Source organism: Glandiceps talaboti, chromosome 6 (assembly GCF_964340395.1).
Source record: "Glandiceps talaboti chromosome 6, keGlaTala1.1, whole genome shotgun sequence".
Lineage (NCBI taxonomy): Eukaryota > Metazoa > Hemichordata > Enteropneusta > Spengelidae > Glandiceps > Glandiceps talaboti.
Window position 1 is genome coordinate 7,772,242 of NC_135554.1, and position 23,546 is coordinate 7,795,787.

Genomic DNA, 23,546 nt, shown 5'->3' on the forward strand with positions numbered 1-23,546 from the left:
GTACATTACACTATATAACTGGTTGATAATTTTGTTTAGTATATTCACGCTTCTATATTTCCCAATGGATAAATTAGATTTTGTTAATAAACAACACTACTATATAGGAGATATAATAAACACATTCGAAATTAAATGTAGATGCACAATTTGTTAGAGTTCAATATCAAGACGCCTAAATCACCTTTTCATGCTGTATAAATGGACACCCTGATTCTGCCTATACCATATCTGTCTTGTGTTTTGATGTTTTCTGGTTAGTACTCACATCTAAATTTGTACATGACGTAACGTCGATACTCAATCAAATATCTAATACAAGACCCCCCCCCCCCCATTCCTGACCCCCATATTAGTCTGGTACGGTGCGGTTGTTCACAAGGCGTCTGTATGTTAATTGTTTGCCACAGGTCAGCTGATAAACAAAAGTATCTTCTTATTTGCTATACCAGGTGAGAGAGAGAGAGAGAGAGAGAGAGAGAGAGAGAGATAGAGAGAGAGAGAGAGAGAGAGAGAGAGAGAGATTAATATTGATTGACACATTTCATTTTGATACATGTAGCACAGAATACAATACAGTACAATGTAATACACCTATTACCATCCCACACAATACAATACAAAATAAATCAAAACACTTTACAATGCAGTCAGTATAAAATGAAACAATACATTACAATGTATAACTTTATGGTACACTGTGAGAAATGAAATATATCTAAATACATTTGAAACGTTAATACACACCGAGTAAAATAAAGATTCATAAACTGAACAATTTATATGAAGATTCCTTACCTCGGTCGTACGTAGCTCGTTATTCAAAGTTTGCATATGTTGCAAACGAGTCCAGATAGGCAAGAAGAGCGTCGTAGATATATTGATACTGGGCCTGAAAAGGAATAGTTTCCTTAGTGGCAGTGTTATTGATGAAAGTTAAAGAGTCACTCATGTCAATTATAATCCATCATGTTACATTTCCTATTGCCTGACGATAATATGTTACGTAACAGCTATTTCCATGAAAAAATATTTGTTACGTAATGTGATATCTAATATTGTTCGAATTACTCCAGTTTAGTTATACAGGCACTATAGCTTGTTGCGTTATTTTTCCTATGGGCAAAATTAAAGCAGCAAACAAGTTATCCGGGTTTTGCTTCTTTTATGGAATCAATATATTTCTAAAAAATGATATGCGCTGTAAAAAAACATTCATTACATAGCCTTATTTGGTCACTAATATAAATCGTATATGCCCTTGTGATGTTATAATATCAACTAATCCACTTGATTTCCACACAAGGGCAATAGTTACGACATAACATCCCTCATGGAAATTGGTATCTAGTGGACTGAGTGTCCTCGTAGCCAGTTCATAAGTGTATAATAGCACATTACATTTCCACGCACGTATTGTTGCCATAGTTAAAGCAAATCACATGTAGGAATCCAGCTCTACATCAATAGTGTCGTAGGGAAAATAGAAATGAATAGTACCCTTTTTATGCAAAGTGTGGTCACGAGAGTCACTGAATTATACCACGTGACACGATCTAATCACTGAACATTTTCTGAAAACGGTATGTTAACTGACTTTATCACATAAACGCGGGCAAATCTTCTGTGTGACATCAAACGGGGCACATCAAAAACCCATATCATCCCTGTTCTATCGAACTATTTTTTCCTATTTTACCTACTGTTCCGAGTGTTCCTGCCATTCCTGTACTACGATCAAGTTTTCGTAATAATTATGTACTTTCAAATCGTACATATATCGTTGAGTTTGATACATTGAGTTACTTTTATTTTTATTTGATAAATGTCATTCTATCTAAAAACCATGTACATTATCGATGTACCAACTGGCAAGCTTAATTACTTACTATTTTCATTCGAACTCATCAGAGCTCCTGACTTACACATCACCAGCAAATATGATTAAAATGACGGACCAGAAGTCGTATTCAGACAAATTCTACTCACGTTTTAAACTAAAATGGATATTACATGCATGTACATTGCAAAGTTATAACCGATAATTTAGGTTGGGAAACTACAACACAGTATGACCGGTATCGTGTAGGAAAGATTGACCTCGCGACAGGTCACGCGATTACTAATTTGCATAGCCCTCTGGCACCATTTTTTTTACGCGATATTAGATCGACTATAACGCGATGATCTGATGCAGTATTCGTAAAATTCGATTTAAAATTTCAGAAATAATATGTAGCAATACTTAGTTATGAGATAGATGTATAATACCATGAAATCAATGTTACTTTAATTACGTCATAATGCTCCGCCTACCGGCTAGAAATTGTATTAGTCCGTGGAATCATACTCGGAGCATTATGATGTAAAACTAACTTTTATTTCACGGGATTATATATAAGAACACCATGGCTCTTTTTCATCTCCATCGTGAATGTGTATTTCAGAATATCATAATACTGTTAAGTGATTGAATAAAGAAAACTATGTTCATTATGATATTTTTACCAATCTATCAAAATTAGTTTTAATCACGGAAAATTCACAATTTCGAGAACTTACTACAGTCTCCACCATTTGAGGTCTGTTTTCTCTTATTGTCTTGACTGCCTGGAATACATTCACGATTTGCTCCATCTTAACCTGTTCATAGGCAGCGAAAAAAGCACAGAAAACACCACTACGTCCAAGTCCATTTCTGTTGAAAATAAATACGAGTTTTAGAACTTGGATTTTCACCTCACTGACTGTCGATCTTGTTGATAAGTGACAAGAAAGTAGACATTTGAAGTGGCGTGTTAGATGTATATTTAACACAAGAATACGAATACAGCATATTCCAAATTCAAAACATGGGCGTTGCTTTTGCAGCTTCTGAGCTTTAATACTGATGAAACCCCTGTGAAAAAGTATTTCTAGTTCAGAATATTGATTATGAATTTAGTCGGTGTAAACATTATTTTGCTATCACTTATCTAATTAATTTGTAGCGAGTTATTGTATTCTTATACATTCGACCCACTATTTATTTTGTGAATGGGATGTAGAAGCAATGACTTAATAGTCTTCACGCCGCCATGTGTCTGACCAGATTATAATCCTCTTAAGTTCTTCTGTTAATAGTGGAATTTGTCTACCATGACTAATTCTTACAATGCCCATTCCATGCTGGTATATATATAAGAAATAATTATACACGAACCTGCAGTGAACTGTTATACGGTTGTCACCCGATTGTTGCTGTGCTTTCTCAACCAGCGTTACCATTTCAGACAGAAAGGATGTAGAATAAGGTATTTCTCTGTTAGCTGGCCATGTCGTCAGTTGTAAATGTGTAATGGTACGTTTGACAGCAGTTTGATGTCGCTAGTAACAGGGAAGTTTGTATGAAAAAAAAAATAGTGTACATTAAGGAACGGTATATTATAACTGGAATTTAATATTCACAATATGTTTTGAATAACATGTATATTTAGCTTCATATCATCTCTCAGGTTACAAGTCAGTGGCAGTTCTACAAAAAAAGAGCAGTCTGTGGTACACATGTGATAGCATCTTAATAATACGAATAAATAGATCGAAAACAAAGAAAATGATTCGTAAAATATAATTCTAAACGTATATAGACACTAACATGAATCTATCCTGTTGCGCAAAATGAAACTGATTTATTCAAATGATACCCGTGGGACAACAGGTCGAGGATTTGTAATATATGTGTAAATAAATAAATCTGATATGTGTAATGTATAATTACAATAGCATGCTGTGTTCACTCTGTGCAATGTTTCATTTACTGTCATTACATAGCAAACGATTTATGCTAAAAAAAGTCAATCATTTAACAATGTTAACAGCAATTAGTATAGGGATAAGTTGATAATGGGTTTTATTAGAATACGTTAGTTTTTTATCATATGTGCAAATAAGGCAACACTTAAAAAATTCACCTTGCTAGAATGGTTGGACAAAGTAATAATTCTCTCAATAATATCATTATTATTTTGAATTTGAGTAACCTCTACTTCAAATGGACCATATCTCATATATTTCTCGTCACACCAGTATTGTCCACTTCTCTATTAAGACAAAGAAAATATATTTGAAGAATGGTTGATTGGTTTGGTGTTTGAAATATATATCGATATATATATATATATATATATATATATATATATATATATATATATATATATGTATGTATGTATGTATGTATGTATGTATGTATGTATGTACGTATGTATGTATGTATGTACTTACCATATCTTCACTATCCATATCATTTAGCATAACAATGGTATTTGTCTTGTAATCATACACCATTCTCCAGAAATCAACAATCGTATGTGACATCGGCATTTGTGTGGCTATGAGGGCATCTTTACGTGTGTATGCCTGGAATTGAAAGAAATAACACAAGATGCAAGAAGTCAACGTTTAAGAAAGAAGAAAATTAGGTCATATACCCACTCATAGTGTAGTTCAGATTTAGATACGACTATATCACTTTAACTATTGTTATTAATGTTCAGGCCTGGGTCTAACATTATCATCCGTTGTCTCGCTGGCAGTCGACGTCTGTCTCTAAGGACAGATGACACTTTAACCTTCTTAACAGCCGTCTGTCAGTTTTGGAAATGAAGTATATATGTCATATCACCAAATACTCTATCTAAATATTTTAATTGGATACGACTAACTGCATTGAGCTTATTGTTCACACATCATGTAGCATAATCACAACTGAATTGATTGCTAGAGCCTTAAATTTCATAAAATGTAATACAGTAGAAACCGTAAGCGATTCGTCAGAAAAAATTAAATAAATAAACAAGGTACTGGCAAACTAATCTTGTAAGCAAAATTCACCATGTGATTACACGTTACAAAAAGGTACTCTTACTAACACATTTAGAAAATCACTTACGGTGAGAAAGGTTGCATTGATATAGTCAGTGGAACCATCGGTGTCTACGGGTGTTGTCAGCCGTGGTCTACATCGATCGACTGTAGGTAAACAATTTGAGAAAAAAGTTTTTAACTGACTATCGTCATTTCCTTCTTCACACCAATTTCAACAGATGCGTTATTACTCTTTTTGTAATTGTCGTCCTATTTTTTTTTTTCAAGTTGCTTTGTCGAGGAAAAATATAAAAAAATACTCAGTCAATACAAATTTTATTTTGCCTTCAAGGTTAATATTTTGTTCTAGCTGCATGAAAATGCATACTAGTGTGATATTTTATGTGTGGGTATACTTACTTGGTATCACATCTGTGTATCTATTTTTACTCTTGTTTTTAACTTGCTTCCCATCAGAACATTCGCTGTCATTTGGTAGACAACATACCTCATTAAGGACCTTATTAAAGTGAGACAAAAATAGAGAATTATTCCAGAATTATGCAACACTGTGTATAACTATTACCTATAGACACCATGCACAGCTCGTGACATGAAATTGTACTTTCAAAGATAAAGAGGAGAGAGAGAGAGAGAGAGAGAGAGAGAGAGAGAGAGAGAGAGAGAGAGAGAGAGAGAGAGAGAGAGAGAGAGAGAGAGAGAGAGAGAGAGAGAGAGAGAGAGAGAGAGAGAGAGAGAGGGGGGGGGAGTCGGGCAGTCAGGTATGTAGGCTTGCTCAAACAGACTATTAAGCGAGGAATTACACGTGCTTTAGTTATATAGAGGATTTACTTACTCGGTATTCTTTATCTAAAGCAGACAATTTTGTCCCTTTATCCTTTATCTTTAACACAGTTAGCTTCATTCTCAGATCTGCTGTCGGTATTTCCTTGTTTCCAAAAACAGTTGCCTCTAATACTGCAGTGTAGGCAAATTCATATTGGTCCTATATATGAAAGATGAAGAGGAAACGGGTATATATGCATCCAATATTGACACAAACAATTCAACGATAATCATATCGAAAATTCTTAGTTCAATGTTTGGTATTTTTATAGTATACTACCTATGTTCAATTAATGTAAGTGAGACTTTAAATTTGATCCCATAGAAAATACTTTTTTGATAAACCAGTTACTTCTTTCTGTAAATAGACAGTTATTATCAAATGAACGTTAAGTTTAAAATTATGTTTTTCCTTAGGTACAATTTTACGTACAATTGTCTGCACAAAATGCATCCGGTCTTGCCTGGCTTGATATACGAAATTGAAAATGTCGACTTTGCCTTCGGCCTCAGCCATCTCTAACATGGAATCAATTGTAATAAACGTCCCAGTACGCCCAACACCAGCACTAGATATTATGTGAGACAAGAATGCATTATATTTCTATTTAGCGAATATATAATAATAATAATAATATTAATGTTAAGATTGATCAGATGTCATTTGTGTCCGCCATTACGACATTCGTAGGGGGCAGCAAACTAAAAGCCTTCCATAAAGATGCAAATGTTTCTTTTGAAATTGAAATTTTAAAGCTACTAAATAAAAATGTCTTTTTTTTCCAGAAGTTAATCATGTAATATATAGAAATTGTGCTGATGAACATGCTTTATAGGACGTGTATACGCTTTGTCACTATCTATGAATTTATTGTATTATATTGAATGTGCAAATTCTTTATGTTGAATTTGGTAAATTCAAATTACGATAATAAAGTTCATGTGTCCAGTACATCATGTTTATTGATGTAGTCTTTCACTTCCATGAGTCATATATATACTTTATTTCATGTACCACATCTCAATATTGGTAACCTTGAAATAACATAGACAAGAATGTGTTATGCATGTTTTGGTTCCCTGATGGAGTTTGACAATTATAAATAAAATGTCAGTATTTTAGTTAATACTCACCTGCAGTGAACTACTAATGGACCGGCATTAAATGGATTGTAGGTTCTGATACGCCGAAGAAATGACAACACGGCAGAGGGATATTGTGGAACACCCATATCAGGCCACACAGTGAAATGAAATTGCTTTATTTCACGAACTTTAGTTTGGTCCACCTAAAGAAGCACACGCCGTCGGGTAAAATAAAATTAATATATATTTTAGTCATACATTGGAAACGCTGGGTGCATAATTAGAAATATCTTATTTATTTTGCAAAGTCTGTATGTGTTTTTAATGCTAGAGACAGAAAAAAGAGAAAAGTATAGTTCCTTAAAATCAATGCGTTGATTAATGACATTAAAGTAAATTCCCAATTAGATACCACAACTAATAATACAAATTCTGCGTGCCATTTCATCGACTAATTTTGACATGTACCTAGAAGTTTGGCGATCACGATACACCAAATGTATCATTACTACTAATGATCGACGTGATAATATATAATTAATCTCTCTGATACGAATCAGTGTCGCCGTGCTATAGAATAAACTAATTTGACTCAGTCATATATAATTTACAACTTACCTTTTTCACATGCAGAGTTCGGATCATGGAATCTACAAACACTTCTTCACGGACATTCTTTACTGATATATCACCATACTGTTTTTCACCTTCAGGTTGGTCTGGCCAATACTTTCCACATTTCTCCTGAAAGTAAACAAGTATTTATTTTCTAATAACATAAGCCGAACAGCATTGACTAGCTCATCCTCCTTCAAAAACTCTTCATCTTTTAAAAAATACTTATCAATGTGGTTTGGCTTTAGGCATGTAACGAACTACATTTAGCTTAAAATAAATGTAGATAGTTTATTCGATTATCATTCGATACAATGAAATTTCATTTCTACCTCACCTTGTTATTTTCCCTTAAATTTGTAGCCATCAGTATGCAAGCACTCTTCTCCTGCCATACCATTCTCCATAAATCAGCCACTGTCGATGTCTTCGGACCTACAATGTGAAAAGGCGCACACTTTTAGATCTGAGTTTAAATGTAATACTTGTTATTATTAATACTTACATGTATTTATTTAATTATGTTTTTCACTATAAACAGTCAGACAGTCTACACATGTAGGTAATGAAAACAAACACAAAAACAAAAGTACACAGATATAAAAGACAACTGGCAACAAGTAGCAATGCGGGATTAATGAAAACACCTACATTATAATAAAGACCATACTTTGTACAACGACAAACTGACACTCAGGTACATAACAGGGATTGTTATGATCAAACGTGTACACGAGCAGCTCATAGTAATGGTTTGGAATTAGAGTATCTAAATTCTTCAAGTACTTGTTTTTAATGACAAGTGAAATATCGAATGACGAGGAGTTCAAAACAGAATACATACTGTTAAAAAAAGAATATCTAAATTTCTCAATTTTAAAATAAGCAACTTACATTGCTCATCACAGCTGAAATACGATTCAATAATTATCATACCTTAATAATAATAATTATAATGATGATTGTGATGTAATTTTATTGCCATTTTAATAAAAATACATCGGAAATTGGTTTTCCATGTGCACTAATAAAAAGAAGTGATAAAATTGAAAACGAAAGATTGGAAAGAAAACAAGCTGAGTATATAATATTTGTTTAAGATGTATACATATGCCAAATTCAATTTGTTCGGCTTCCTTCTGTTCACGACTTAACTTGATAATCCATTCCTTGAATTTGAAATCACAATAGGAATATGATAGAAATACGTGCATAATGTAGGTTCTCTATACAATCAAGAATATTGTTCTTTAGTTACAAGATAGATACTTACCCTGAGTAGCTATGTAAGCCTTCTTTTTCTTGTAGCCCTGTAAAATGTGTAACCGATAACTGTAAACATTATAAAGTATACGACAACCACTTATAAACTACATCACGTCTTTTATTGAACATATTTGGCTCTAGACTCAAATATCATTGCAAATTAGAGGTTCCTATCAACCATGACCCCAAACAACATAATTTACAAAATGGTATAAATTAATGGATTCATATGTTAGTAAGATTAAGAGATAATGAGGATTGCCTACATTGATATACGATGCATTAATGTAGTCAGACGTCAGTTCTTCGCTCTCATCTTCCAGTATAACCCTTGAGTGATCATCTGCAAATAGAGATGCACAAATTCTAAAGTACATGTAGATAGTAGCATACATATAATAGCTAAAATGTCTTCTACCACATAGTTGTTAAATATGCATTTATGAAATATCCAAATGACAATTTAACTATATTTTAAGCACAAGTTTACTGTAATCAGATTAAGATCACTTGGCAGCTTATTGCATCGCTAGAACATAATATGTACCAAACAATTACTAACACTTTGTCGAATTATGAAGTTGTTTACATAGCTGATATTATTAGAGTTGGACGGGACAAATTTATAAATATGACATACTATGTTTCTGTCTGGAAATACAGTCTATTTTCAAACTTGTATTGTGCCGTAAGTGCATTTCACCAGGTGTATGGCGACCATAATACAGACGAACACAACTTTAAAATTTGTACATGTTAAACCGAAAAGAATATATGGAAGTTAACTTACATGCCATTATATTTCTGAAACGGTTCTTTGGTTTATTTACATCCATCAATGCAAATGTATATGACGCAATATCATCTGATGGCAACAACTTTTAATAAATATTAAAATAAAAGTAGAATATAAAACATGAAAAAAAAAGTTATATATAATGTTCGTTATTTTAAAATTACCAATTTTCTATAAACAAATATATACATCATATTACATGATATCGTTTCACTCATCAAGAAAACGATTGCTCTTAAAGATCTCAGTACATTTATTAACTACTAGTAAACATTTGGTATAATTATACGTACTCTGTTGGTTCGATGTAATTAATAAACTTAACTTTGATATCAAGTTCATTTGATGCCACTGTTAAAAAGTTACGGTAATTTTGCGAGAAGAGACAAATGTCTCCTGGCACCTTGACCATTTCAAAAAAAATGATTAATTTTCACAGGAATATGATTGTTGTTTATGGAAAAGTTATTAATGGACAACAATAACGTACATGTACATTAAGCCTGTTTTGCATGAACACAGGGTGTATTGGAATTTACTCATAATCAAATACCACAAAGTGAATGCAATGTGCAGAAAATGTCACAGTTGCGGTGATTGATCGTTAAAGGGGCAACGTCCACCTCGAAAAATATCAATATGTTAAAAGACAGGTTGGCTTTGACAATATAGGAGCAGATACTAAGATAGGTCTGTGTCTATTTGGCTTTGTAGTTTCGAAGCAAAAGGTTATTTGTTCATAGTATATTTGACTGTCATTCATTCATTAAACCCGAAGACCACTGTCACCAATGATGACACCAGCTACAAAAAAAATATGGTCTTAGTCCTAAGTCCTCGTTTTTGTGGTTGTGAGCTTTTTTTCAATAATATGGCTGCAGTTATAATAAAAATATGGTATGAGCTATACAGATGGTGCAAGGTTATCGCTAAATTAGTATATATCACGTATGCACAATGTTTAAAGGGCGAATTGTCCTGACATCTCATGTACGACGATAGGATAAATTTTCTCCCATCAGGTAAACTTAAGAAAGACACTTCAATGGAATAACATTGCACTTTTTGAGTTATTAGATTTAATATTGATGTTTCGACACACATGCTGCCGACATTCGGCCAAATTTGATATTGTTTTGGAGTACAATGTCATATCCGGAAGGCAAGTTTGAAGGAAATCAGCTTTTGTATATGTTAGCTATATGGTTTTACAGAGACGATCGCATGGATATATATACTACCAAATATATATATATATATATATATATATATATATATATATATATATATATATATATATATATATACTTGGTAGTACTGGAACTCTTTCTCGGTTGTAACTCGGAGTTTCACGCATGGTGCGATCATCAGAAAACTCTGAGGCCTACTCTCTGGGTGTGCTGTATATATAGTGTAGATAATAGAAATACCATCACTTTTGTCTGTGTCGGTGGGTTGGTGTTGTATGTGTGGAGGTGTTGGTTGTTATTGTGTGAGTTATTGGGTGCAGACAAGTAGGTGTGAATTGGCGGGTTGTTACATGTTGGGCTTTGATGTTCCGTTAGTAAACGGGTTTAGTTTAGGTGATAGATGCTCTATTGAAGTTGGACAAATAAAACTTATTCTCGTGTCGGCATTTGGATATCAACTCAGTTCTTTTGTTTAGTGTGGAGCTTTTGTCTGCTTTAAAGATGGTTAGTTTTTCGGTTAAACACAGGTTGCATCGTTTTGTTTTATTGGTGTATGCTTGGGCTGTCTTGCTGATGGACCAAGATACGGAAAAAGGCTCATTGTTTCTTTTCAGTTTCCAAATGTGTTTTGATAGTTCTGTGCTGTTTTCGTGTTTTTCATGTTTGAATGAAAGTTTGTGGTTGGCGTATCTCTGTTTGAAGTTGTTCTCTGTTAGACCGATATATACTTTTGTTAGTTTTTTACCGTGGACGGTGGCTTGGTATATGGTGTTTTTGAGTGGGTTTAGTTTCGCTGTTGGAGATGGTGGCGTTATGCGTTTTGATTATGGTAGCCATGTTTGGCATGCAGCTATAACTGACTTTGACATTGTTTCTGTTGAATATTTTGTGTAACTTGGAGTCTGCTGGGAAATGTTTTGCGATTAGGTTGAGGAATCGTTTGCCTACATTGGTGGCTACGTTTTTGCTGTATGGTGGGTTAAACCAGATGGTGTTTCTATTTCTGTTTTTCTTGTTTTTCTGCGTCGGGGTGCTGGTATACGTGATGTTTTCTAAGTGGCCGCTGATTTTTTGGTGCATTTTGGTACAGTGGGGCTGCCTGGTTGAAGATGTGTTCGTCGGATGATATGTCGGAAATTCTACGGCCGATGGCTGACGATATATTCTTGATGATGCTGGGTGGGTGGTTAGACTGCGTGTGTATGTACATGGGGTTGTCGTTGGGTTTTCTGTAAGGGTAATATTTACTGTTGCTGAGGTTGAGCGTTATTTCTAGAAAGTTGACGGTTTTCATATTGGTGAGTATGGTTATTTTTAACCCCATGGCTTTGAAGGTTTTAGTTATGTCTTTTCTGATACTTTCTGATTTGCTTCCGGTGATGTTCTTGAAGGCGGCGAGTCCGTCGTCCCTATAGAGACCTATGTCTTCTTTACCATATTTTTTGGCTAATTTGTGTAGCATGAATATTCCGACCAGTTCGCATATTTTGGCCCCGTCGTTGCTGCCCATTGTGACGTCAAATGACCCAACACTATTCTTTTTTACCCATGGTTTGGTTTTATCAAAGAGAAGAGATTTCCGCGCGTGCATGATAATTTTCTTGTCTTCATCTGATATGGTGGTGTATTGGCCAGCAAATTTAAGGGATCAAAGCTTAACATGTAACAACCCGCCAACACCTACTTGGCTGCACCCAATAACTCACACAATAACAACCAACACCTCCACACATACAACACCAACCCACCGACACAGACAAAAGTGATGGTATTTCTATTGTCTACACTCTATACATACAGCACACCCAGAGAGTAGGCCTCAGATAGAGTTGTCTGATGATCGCACCATGCGTGAAACTCCGAGTTACAACCAAGAAAGAGTTCCAGTACTACTAAAACTATTACGCTCTGCCACTGCGGTATAGAGCACTGTCTTAGCAGATTGATACTCAACGAGTATATATATATATATATATATATATATATATATATATATATATATATATATGTGTGTGTGTGTGTGTGTGTGTGTGTGTGTGTATGTATGTATGTATGTATATATATATATATATTATATATATATATATATATATATATATATATATATATATATATATATATATATATATATATATATACAAGTGAAGTTTAAGGTGGCTGTAATATCCACAAGATGTATCTGAAAAGGGGAAGGGTTCAACATTTACTGGAAACATTATTTACCTCATATTCTGCTTTAAATCCGACAGTATCACTCGCTTTCTTTCTTTTTATGTAGAATACTAGATCTTGTATTTTGATTGGTTTTATACACAGTCCCTGTCCTGCAACAGGAACAATTGGCACGCAATCTGTAAAATATAGTTAACTGCTTATGAGTGGAGTTGGGGTAGAGGGTCATTCTTGGTTATGTGAGCAATGTCATATAACGCATCTATCAAACAATGTAAGAAAAACATAAGGAGTATTGTTTCTCCTTTCCAGTATGAAATGTAATTAAACCAATCATTGAAAACACCGAAATGAATAGAATATAGCAATTACCTTGTGTGTCTTGTGTTACAGTAGTAGATTGGTCATCCTTTTTTCTTTTTTTCGATCTGAAAACATAGTACAGAACTTAAGTTTGAACTATTACGATAACAATTTGTTACATTTTCCCCGATACGCGACTACAGTACCGTACACCCAGCAATTCATTCAAAACAGCTATCAATTACTCAGGGATGAAGTAACTTAATCAATAAAGGAATGGGCCATTCATTAATTCATTCATTCATTCATTCATTCATTCATATATGCATTACATCAACCTCACTCATAAATTCACTACAAATCCACCACACTCGCTATCTAGTATAGCGAGCTAGCACTCTCACTCACTCACTCACTCACTCACTCACTCACTCACAAATCTCACAAATATGTTCATTGGTTGACGAACTGAAACATTGAATGTCATATCAGGTGAAACCTACACTTAGTTACATTTAGAAAATCAACAATAGAAATTGGCAAAAAAAAATCGATGTCATTATATTTCAACATTAATGTCGTACTCAATGCACGTTTGGCATACTATTTCCCGTTAAGACAATGACGCTTTTGAATATCGAAGTGATTATGTTACCGTCTTAAGTAGAGAAACCCAAGTAATACCAACACCAGGAGGAAGACGACCAGTCCACCTACAGCCCACGATACCATCATTTCAACAGGTGGACTTGTAGGAGGACTTAATATGGCTGAAAAATGGGAGTAGAGAGAATTGTAAGTGTGAAATATCAGTTAAAAAACATGCGGATACCGTTGGTTACAAATTGTAGTGTTGTCAAAAGCAGTCATTAATGGTCGGCAGTCCATAATTCCATAATTATTGGTTCTCGAACTGTTACAAATATCGAGAGTGTCATGGCGTTGGTGTAATTTATGAGGTGTTCTTGTCCACAGGTATTTGTGCTAACACCACACCAATCGCCTTTAAGATTATGTGTATGGTTTCGCTGCTCAAAACAACTTAAATTCGAGTATATATTACTATTAATTAAAATGTTGTAAATCCACATTTGTGTTTGATAAAGGTACTTCCTCTTGGATAGCAAGGCAATTTAGTTATCCAAACATTACAATCACTCTATATACAGAAAGGTGTACCAGAATGTTACCATACAATATTCACTTACGTTTTGTACCGGCTGTTGCTGAATCACTTCTGTTACCGCTACAACAACTGTTTTCAGCAGTAACCTAATAGTTAAACATGATTCAGATACCAATATGTTTACATGGTTATCAAATGTAGGTTATTTGTTATGCATTAATTTTAAATTCAAAATGACCCAAAATAATTCAGCGAACATGGTGAAGACCAATTAAGACTCTGGAATGTGTATGAAAAGATATGACTGTGATCATACCTGTACTGTGTAATTAGTTCCCGGATTCAGGCCATCAATCATATCTGACATATTTTTACTCCATTCACTCTCAATACCGAAATCCACATTATATCTCCGCTGTTTACCAGTAGTTTTGTTCTTGAGAGTTTCCCAATAAAATAACACGTATGTCTTTATAATACCGTTTGGACACTGTGGGGGATACCATGTTACTTGTACTTCCGTTGCTGATACACCAATTGTTTGAAGGTTTAATGGCTGAGAAGGAGCTGTAATATAAAATACATGGTGCATTAATCAGTCATTTATTGGATTACTTAAGTATATCACCAGGAAACCGTTATATTGACTTAAGCATGCACCAATTAATATACAAACATGCATAAACTTATACAAAGATGCATAAACCAATGAAATAATGATATACATCTACCCTGCATAGTCAATGATTATATGATTGATAGTGCTATCCTGGAGCTTAAAATGCATTTACAAGACCGTCAAGCAGTCCACATTGAGTCACTATCAAACAAATACCTGCCATGTGAATGTGATATTGGGGGGCAACCAAGTTTTGAAAATATAATGATATAAATTATAATTATAATTGTAAATGTGTTTAGGCATAGACTAACCTTGTACAAGCATACCTCAATCAACGACAAATCGCATAATGTTGATATCACAAATCAAACACATGTACCCGCTACAATACCAGGCATACTTCTTACTAGTTCAATAAACAACGCATAACATAATATTCATATATTATTGTGTAAATGACCAACTGTATTGATGTATCAGGATTACAAACTCACTCGTTTCACTGGTTGTTTTTGTAGCCACACTGGGTGTTCCTGTAGCACTGCTGGTGAATGCTGTGACTGTAACAGAATATTCAGTGTTGGCATAGAGGTTGTAAACAGCGTGTTCATAGGTGTCAGTGTTGAGAACATGAGAGGGAAACGTCTCCATCGGGCCACAATCATACTCAGATATCTGTTCGTATACCACTTTATATCCTTCCAATGGACAATCCGGATGAATGTTTTCAGGATGAGACCATGTTGATCGAATAATAGAGGATGACACAACATTTGCTGTATGGTCTTTTACCTTTGGTGGGGCTGTTGGCAACAATGAGAGTAATTTAAGAAGTTAAAAGAGTATGTTAGCTAGATTGAGTGCTTGTGTTCGATTAATACAGATGTCTGATGACAATGTTTTCAGTATTTTTACAAGAATATACTTAAGGGTTTAAATGGCATTATGTTGGTCAGAAACTGGTCTCGCGCTGTCTCGGATTGTGATGGAAAACAATCCCTTTATACAATTGCATATGGCCTTGTCTGGTACATGTAAATATTTGTTCTTGTCCCTGTTTCGTACATCAATTCTTTAATATTACTTCACATAAGAGTGCAAATATATATATATATATATATATATATATATATATATATATATATATATATATATATATATATATAGTCTGATGAACGCATTGAGCGTGAAACTCGGAGTTACAACTTAGCACCTCAAGTTCCAACCAACTTACTTTGATTATATATATATATATATATATATATATATATATATATATATATATATATATATATATATATATATATATATATATATATATATATATATAACTCGGTGAGTATCAATCTGCTAAGACAGTGCTCTATACCGCAGTGGCAGAGCGTAATAGTTTTGGTAGTACTGGAACTCTTTCTTGGTTGTAACTCGGAGTTTCACGCTTGGTGCGACTTTCTGATGATCGCACCATGCGTGAAACTCCGAGTTACAACCAAGAAAGAGTTCCAGTACTACCAAAACTATATATATATATATATATATATATATATATATATATATATATATATATATATATATATATATATATATATATATATATATATATATATATATATATATATATATATATATATATATATATATATAGGAGGAAAACCTCAAGGACTCCCTCACCCCCCAGATACCATTCATGCATTCCATTTTAGTGTCATAATGGTATTAAACTTTTCTGAAATTGCGCTCTGCCACTGCGGTATAGAGCACTGTCTTAGCAGATTGATACTCACCGAGTGTTATATATATATATATATATATATATATATATATATATATATATATATATATATATATATATATATATATATATATATATATATATATATATATATATATATATATATATATATATATATACAGGTTTTGAAAATTTGAACCAAATTATATGCTATAGACCCTACAGAACTGTTTCGTGAGGTGCGTATTCCTCACTCATCAGGGGTGCGTATTCCTCACTCATCATCTACCCCTGATGAGTGAGGAATACGCACCTCACGAAACAGTTCTGTAGGGTCTATAGCATATAATTTGGTTCAAATTTTCAAAACCTGTATATAATTCGCTCTACTGCCCGTATTGAGCACTTTTATGTGGTTTTATCTACATCTACTCCAGTCAATTATATATATATATATAATTGACTGGATGTAGATAAAACCACATAAAAGTGCTCAATACGGGTAGTAGAGCGAATTATATACAGGTTTTGAACATTTGAACCAAATTATATGCTATAGACCCTACAGAACTGTTTCGTGAGGTGCGTAGTCCTCACTCATCAGGGGTAGAATGGAATATAGTATCTGCGTTTCCTTACCGTTAAATTCTATTATTATAATGTTCCTAACAGGGAATATCTACCTAGTAACATAGTGTATTAGAGCATAGTTAATTGTTCTGCAATAATGATTCATGTCTATGCCTACACGACGACACAAGTTCATTCCGTTTATTTAGAGTGCAACGATGAGGTTGACAAATTATAATATACTTTTCAGTTATGCAGAGATTACATCTCTGACTCGAGCTGTTATACGGTCGTGCGCGTGCGATAATTTTCCATGTGATGTCGTAATCAATTTCTTTATCCTTAAGAAACCATACATACTTACTTAGTTCTGTTGAGTTTCTTGACAAATTGTTAAATTGTAAGTCCGACATATGTTTCGCGGCCTATTTTTCCTACCTATAGTTGCGGGGGCTTATATACTAGTTTGTATTTATATCCGCTTTCGTGTAATGCTTTCTGGTACTGAGGTGCGGCTTGATCGAATGACTGCTTATCTGATGATATAGATGACAGTCGTCTATTTACCCCCGCTGGTATGTTTTTAAAAATATTAGGGGGATGTTTGCTCTCACGGTGGACATATTGCAAGGTTGCGTTCGGTTTTGTATATGGCTGTAGGCTTTCTCGGCGAGGTTAAATGTAACGTCGAGGAAGTTGACTACGTTCTTATTAGCTTCAATAGTGATGTTCAGCCCATACTCCTTGAATATATAGCAAATCTCTTTCTTGATCCTCTCAGTGTCCTTAGGTGTTGTGTCGGTAACGGCTAATCCGTCGTCTCTGTATAGTCCGACCTTTATTCCGTAAACGGTTTGAAGTTTGGATAGTAAAAGGCAGCCGACTAGTTCGCAAGTTTAGGTAGGAAAAATAGGCCACGGAATAATATTTTATGGTATAACCCACCCTTTAGCAAGAGTGTCTCCACTAATATTGGTAAAAAATTTCTTGCCCTGGTAGACAAGTGCTTTCCACAAGGGAACAACCTCAGGAAAATCTTCAATCGTAATACAATTAAAATAAGTTACAGTTGTGTAACTAATACTAAACGTCTCATCGACAACCACAATAAAACACAACTGTCTACCCAGAACGGCTGTAAAAACGAGTATACTAAGTTATGTAACTGTCGCGTGAAGGACACATGTCCCCTGGACGGGAAATGTTTACAAAAGAGCGTGGTATACCAGGCAACAGTTCAGCGTAAAGACACCAATATCCGCGAAACATATGTCGGACTTACTGAAAACGAGTTCAAGACACAGTACAGGAACCACACAGCTTCATTCCGCAACAATTTGTCAAGAAACTCAACAGAACTAAGTAAGTATGTATGGTTTCTTAAGGATAAAGAAATTGATTACGACATCACATGGAAAATTATCGCACGCGCACGACCGTATAACAGCTCGAGTCAGAGATGTAATCTCTGCATAACTGAAAAGTATATTATAATTTGTCAACCTCATCGTTGCACTCTAAATAAACGGAATGAACTTGTGTCGTCGTGTAGGCATAGACATAAATCATTATTGCAGAACAATTAACTATGCTCTAATACGCTATGTTACTAGGTAGATATTCCCTGTTAGGAACATTATAATAATAGAATTTAACGGTAAGGAAACGCAGATACTATATTCCATTCTACCCCTGATGAGTGAGGACTACGCACCTCACGAAACAGTTCTGTAGGGTCTATAGCATATAATTTGGTTCAAATTTTCAAAACCTGTATATATATATATATATATATATATATATATATATATATATATATATATATATATATATACATGTATTACCTAGATATATATATATATATATATATATATATATATATATATATATATATATATATATATATATATATATATATATATATATATATATATATATATATATATATACATGTATTACCTAGCTTCACACTAGTTGCAGCACATGTCACGTGAATTGTTGGCTGTTTTACAATACTTCACATATATTGCACTTTGGGGCAATGGTGAACTTGGAGGTTTCGTAATGGCAATCTTCATAGTTAATATAAGAGAAGTTAATCTAAATTGTTCTACTCGTCAGTATAAACTTTTCAGAAGGGATTGTTATACTGTCTATTTCGGACACTACATGTTATCGACACTACAAATCACCACATCTCATCAGATTCAAGTTTCTTTTATACACTAGGTATGACCACCTAAAGTTCTCTCACATACCAGCGACTTCACTATACATGCAATATTAATGGCCCTATACCAATGTTACAACCCCATCTTTATATGACATAGGAAATTCATTTAAATCTTACATTTACGTTAGGTTTCCAAAGCTTTGAAATATTACCTCAAAAGCTATGAATAACCCAAAAAATGCATTTGATATGAACAAAAAACTCCAGATCTGCCAGGAGGAAAACCTCAAGGACTCCCTCACCCCCAGAGAGCATTCATGCATTCCACCAACAGTCAGATGCACCAACGTTTTTAGTGTCATAATGGTATTAAACTTTTCTGAAATATTTTCTCCCTATTCTAATTTGAGATGATATTGTCTTGTAAAGATATGAAATATTTGCCAAGATAGTCTAAAATTGTCTTAAAAATACATGTCTCCCCTACCAATAATACTACAATCACATGTGCTGACCTTTATTATAATAATGCCATTTAATTTTTTAAGAAAATATTTCAACCCTATGTAAGTTATAAAGAATAGTTTCTAATACTTGATGATGCTGACTTGTAAAGCTTGGAGGTCAATGTTTGAAAGGATCTGAAAAGCCTAAGATTGGCTACGAGAGTACAAAACCTCCAGGGCTTCTAGGGGTTTCCCCCTAGGACCCACCACATAAGGTGGACACATCCCAATCTCAAGCTCTTCCCAATCTGTTACTGTTAATATGCTATCAAACTATATTTTAAAAAAAACATTTCACCCCTCTGTAGTTGCTTTTTATATGTTGGTGCTGTCTTGTAAAGCTTTGAAATTTGAAAGTGTCTGAATAGTCAAAATTGACTTTTTAGAGTAAAAAAACATGAGAGGTGTACATATTCCTCAAGCTTTCCACCTAATCTAATTTTCACTGTCAAGATGCTATTAAGCTCCTTTTGGAATATGTCTACTCTGTATAGTCAGTCAAACAGTCCTCACTATCAAAAATACCTGTCATGTGAATATGATAAGGGGGGGGGGGATATGATGGGGTTAAGCCTGTTTTTGGCTTTAATGCAAATATGTCGTACTGGATGAGTTTTTTGTGGGGGTTTCTGTTATTATAAATTACAAATAATACTATGCCACGAGTTACGGCGCCTTGATATCATGCAGGTATGCAATAGTGTTTTAGGTATTGTACTGCAGTGCAAATACCGCTAGTATGCGTGCGCGCCGATGCAAGGAATCACTGGTATGTGTGTAACAATTCACTATATACTCCATGCTTCGTGTTAATATTGTTTTATTTACTGTCATATTTTTCCCAATATACCAAAAACAACGTAGGAAATTAAGGTTCAGACATCATGTTTGAAATTATGGCAACTGGTACTGTTAATCCATGTCAAGAGATACACAACTAATCGATACTTACGCCTAGACAATGTTTTGTTGACTACTTGGTTACTATAAGGACCGCCTCCTGCTGCATTATCCATGGTGACTGTTACCGTATAACTTGTACAAGGATTGAGATGTGGGATTATCACACTGGTGACATCAGTGTCAGTAGTATTAGTTGTATTATAGTCTGTATTACTTCCATTCACTTTGTAATAAAGTGTGTATGATGTCACTTCATCACATTGAAGTCTTGCTGGTTCAAGATCAACCTCGTTTAACTGCAAATAGTAGAGAGTATATTACATTTCAGGCATTGCCCGAAAACAGGTTTGTGTTTTGTCAGTAACGTAACATCAAATGCTTACAAATTACACATAAAATGCACCACATATACAATACATACATCCCATGGCATATGTGCATGGTATAGTGATTACATTTTAACATAATTAATAACAAACTGGATATTATGCCTGTGAGAAAAGACGCCTCTATTCATATGACTTGGTAAACCCATCTGTGAGTGTAGAATGCCCAAACAAGGTCTTTCCATCATAGTATCATTGATGGATTGTATACACCTAAAGTGCTTGGTTCTACAATACGACTTCCACATGATGACCGTAGTATCAGGCTCAGTTTACAAAGATAGTACACTAATAACACAAATACTTACCTCCCACATAACTTGTATCTCCGATGAAGTGGGTGTAGTAATTTCAATGATTGTTGGTGAACCTAATGGGACTGGGATTTAAATAACAACAAAATATAATCAGACAATCGCAAAGGCCTTATTGAAAAACAGCTGCATACATAATATCATTTACCGGTAATGTTCTGGTCTTTCAGACAAAACATAGCTTTTTACATTGCATGAAATGTCATGCCCTCTGCTTTAAGTCAAACGTTGTCAGTTGCCTGTGCAAGTAGATAATATCAAAATACTACTGCTACATGTTCAAAATGCAATTCGATGATTTATAAAATAACTTGATAATTGACTTCTATTGAACAAAACTTTGATATTACTTACAGTCACACGATGTTCTGCCTATTACATTTGGACTTAAATCACCACCTCCACCTATACCAGGTCTGTATGTCTTTATAGCAAACGTGTAGTTTGTGTAATGTAACAAACCATTGACCACTAAATAGAGTTGACCTGGATTGACATTTTCAGGATACATGATCAAGTCGGTCTCATTGGTCTTCTTGTACCATACTTCGTACTTATCTATCGGACCATCACCGATATCAACACTACTTTGCCAGGCATTCCAGTTAACTTTCACTTGCGTTTTGTTGACATCACTTATCCATGGTTCACTTGATATTCCTGGTTGTACTGGGAAAATGAAAAAGCCATCGCAGTGTATTTTCGCTAGTTAAAATGTCATCGTCGGATATTGACGAACCGGTTACGGATATAATTGAAAGTTATCCCTAGGTTGATTTGATTTGAAGTTATATAAATGGAAATATAAATCTTATTTTCATTAACAATTAAACTCTTGGCTCTTATCTAAACCCACTGTAGTATGAAAAAGAGTTATGTTTATACAAACAAACTGATAATATTGCATTAGTTGAAACGGTCGTGTCAATCCAGGTACTCCATATTGGGATATGATATTTAAATTAGTTCAAAAATTAAATTAGTTTGATTTCAAAAGTTCTTCAATTGCTGACACATGTTTGTACATTTTCTGTTTCCATTGATTATACGTATACTCTGGTGATGTTATAAAACTTACCAAATGCCGTGGCCTCAATTAGTTTCACCGTTGGTGTCCCACCACTATACGTAACAATGCATGTCACATTTTCACCGTTAGTTACATACACATCATTAAAAATATGTGTGTGAACATAGTTAGGGTGTACTCCACCTGTAGTTGATGTTGGTGAATATGAGCTTGATTCTGTTTCTATGATGACATCCATTTGTATATTGCCGTGTACTGTACATTTAAAACGAATTGGTTGACCGGAATTGGCTGTGGAGTCTTGTGTCATGGTGGTTATAGAAGGATAACCATCTAAAACAAATACACAACAATAATGATTCAATACGTAAAACAGGGCTAAAAGATTGATATCATAAAATATTTATAGATACCTTAAATATCGTTTCACTCTATAAGTGCGTTAGAATTTGCTGAAAGTAGATTTTTTTTTACAAACTCGTTGACAAAATTTAACTACCATATAAAAGCGTTGAAATTCTTGAAATAAGGTTGGGTAGAAGTAAATAATTGTATAAACAGCAACAACAATCCGTTCAAAATATTTAAATCATGAGTGTCTTGAAGCAAGTGGTAGAATATCATTCATATAAGTATTGCAATGCCACAGGATGTCTTTATCGTTGGAAACTACAACTACATGGTTACTAATACAGCGAACAAAATATATGATAACATTCATCTTGAATGTCATATATACTTCTATTGTGGATTACCCTCAAGCTCGCTACTGTTTGATACATCAGCTTCGACAACGGGACAACGGCCATATTATGTCTACAGACTTATCCAGCAATGTGGATTCCTATGTCTGCAATCTTATCCAGCAATGTAGGGACGTAGAAATGAACCATAAACCCAATACCAGTCAGGTAACGGCAACAGCTTCAGATGAAATTAATGCAGGATCACATAATAACAGAGGTGTCAATTTTATGAATTACTGAAGGAGGTTGAAAGTAACACAAATGATATGAAAAGAGAGATGAAGACAATGAACACAACATTCGGTGGAATTCAGTCAAAAGT

The 23,546-nt window shown here is 34.2% G+C and overlaps 1 protein-coding gene across 1 annotated transcript; it reads right to left on the minus strand.

The window, feature by feature from the left end:
- Window positions 1-355: 355 nt before the first annotated feature.
- On the minus strand, window positions 356-22,788 carry LOC144436787 (receptor-type tyrosine-protein phosphatase alpha-like). The gene is made up of 26 exons (XM_078125648.1): window positions 22,527-22,788; window positions 21,803-22,117; window positions 21,443-21,513; window positions 20,798-21,044; window positions 15,359-15,667; window positions 14,559-14,809; window positions 14,325-14,388; window positions 13,772-13,886; window positions 13,186-13,241; window positions 12,865-12,965; window positions 9,446-9,533; window positions 8,922-8,998; window positions 8,663-8,699; window positions 7,727-7,824; window positions 7,389-7,518; window positions 6,823-6,961; window positions 6,122-6,257; window positions 5,699-5,848; window positions 5,263-5,362; window positions 4,928-5,007; window positions 4,261-4,395; window positions 3,951-4,079; window positions 3,203-3,366; window positions 2,563-2,698; window positions 799-892; window positions 356-443 (listed from the first exon to the last, which is right to left on the minus strand). The coding sequence occupies exons 1-25, from the start codon at window positions 22,786-22,788 to the stop codon at window positions 818-820; spliced, it is 3,465 nt and encodes a 1,154-aa protein (XP_077981774.1). The 3' UTR covers window positions 356-443; window positions 799-817.
- Between the last annotated feature and the right edge of the window lie 758 nt (window positions 22,789-23,546).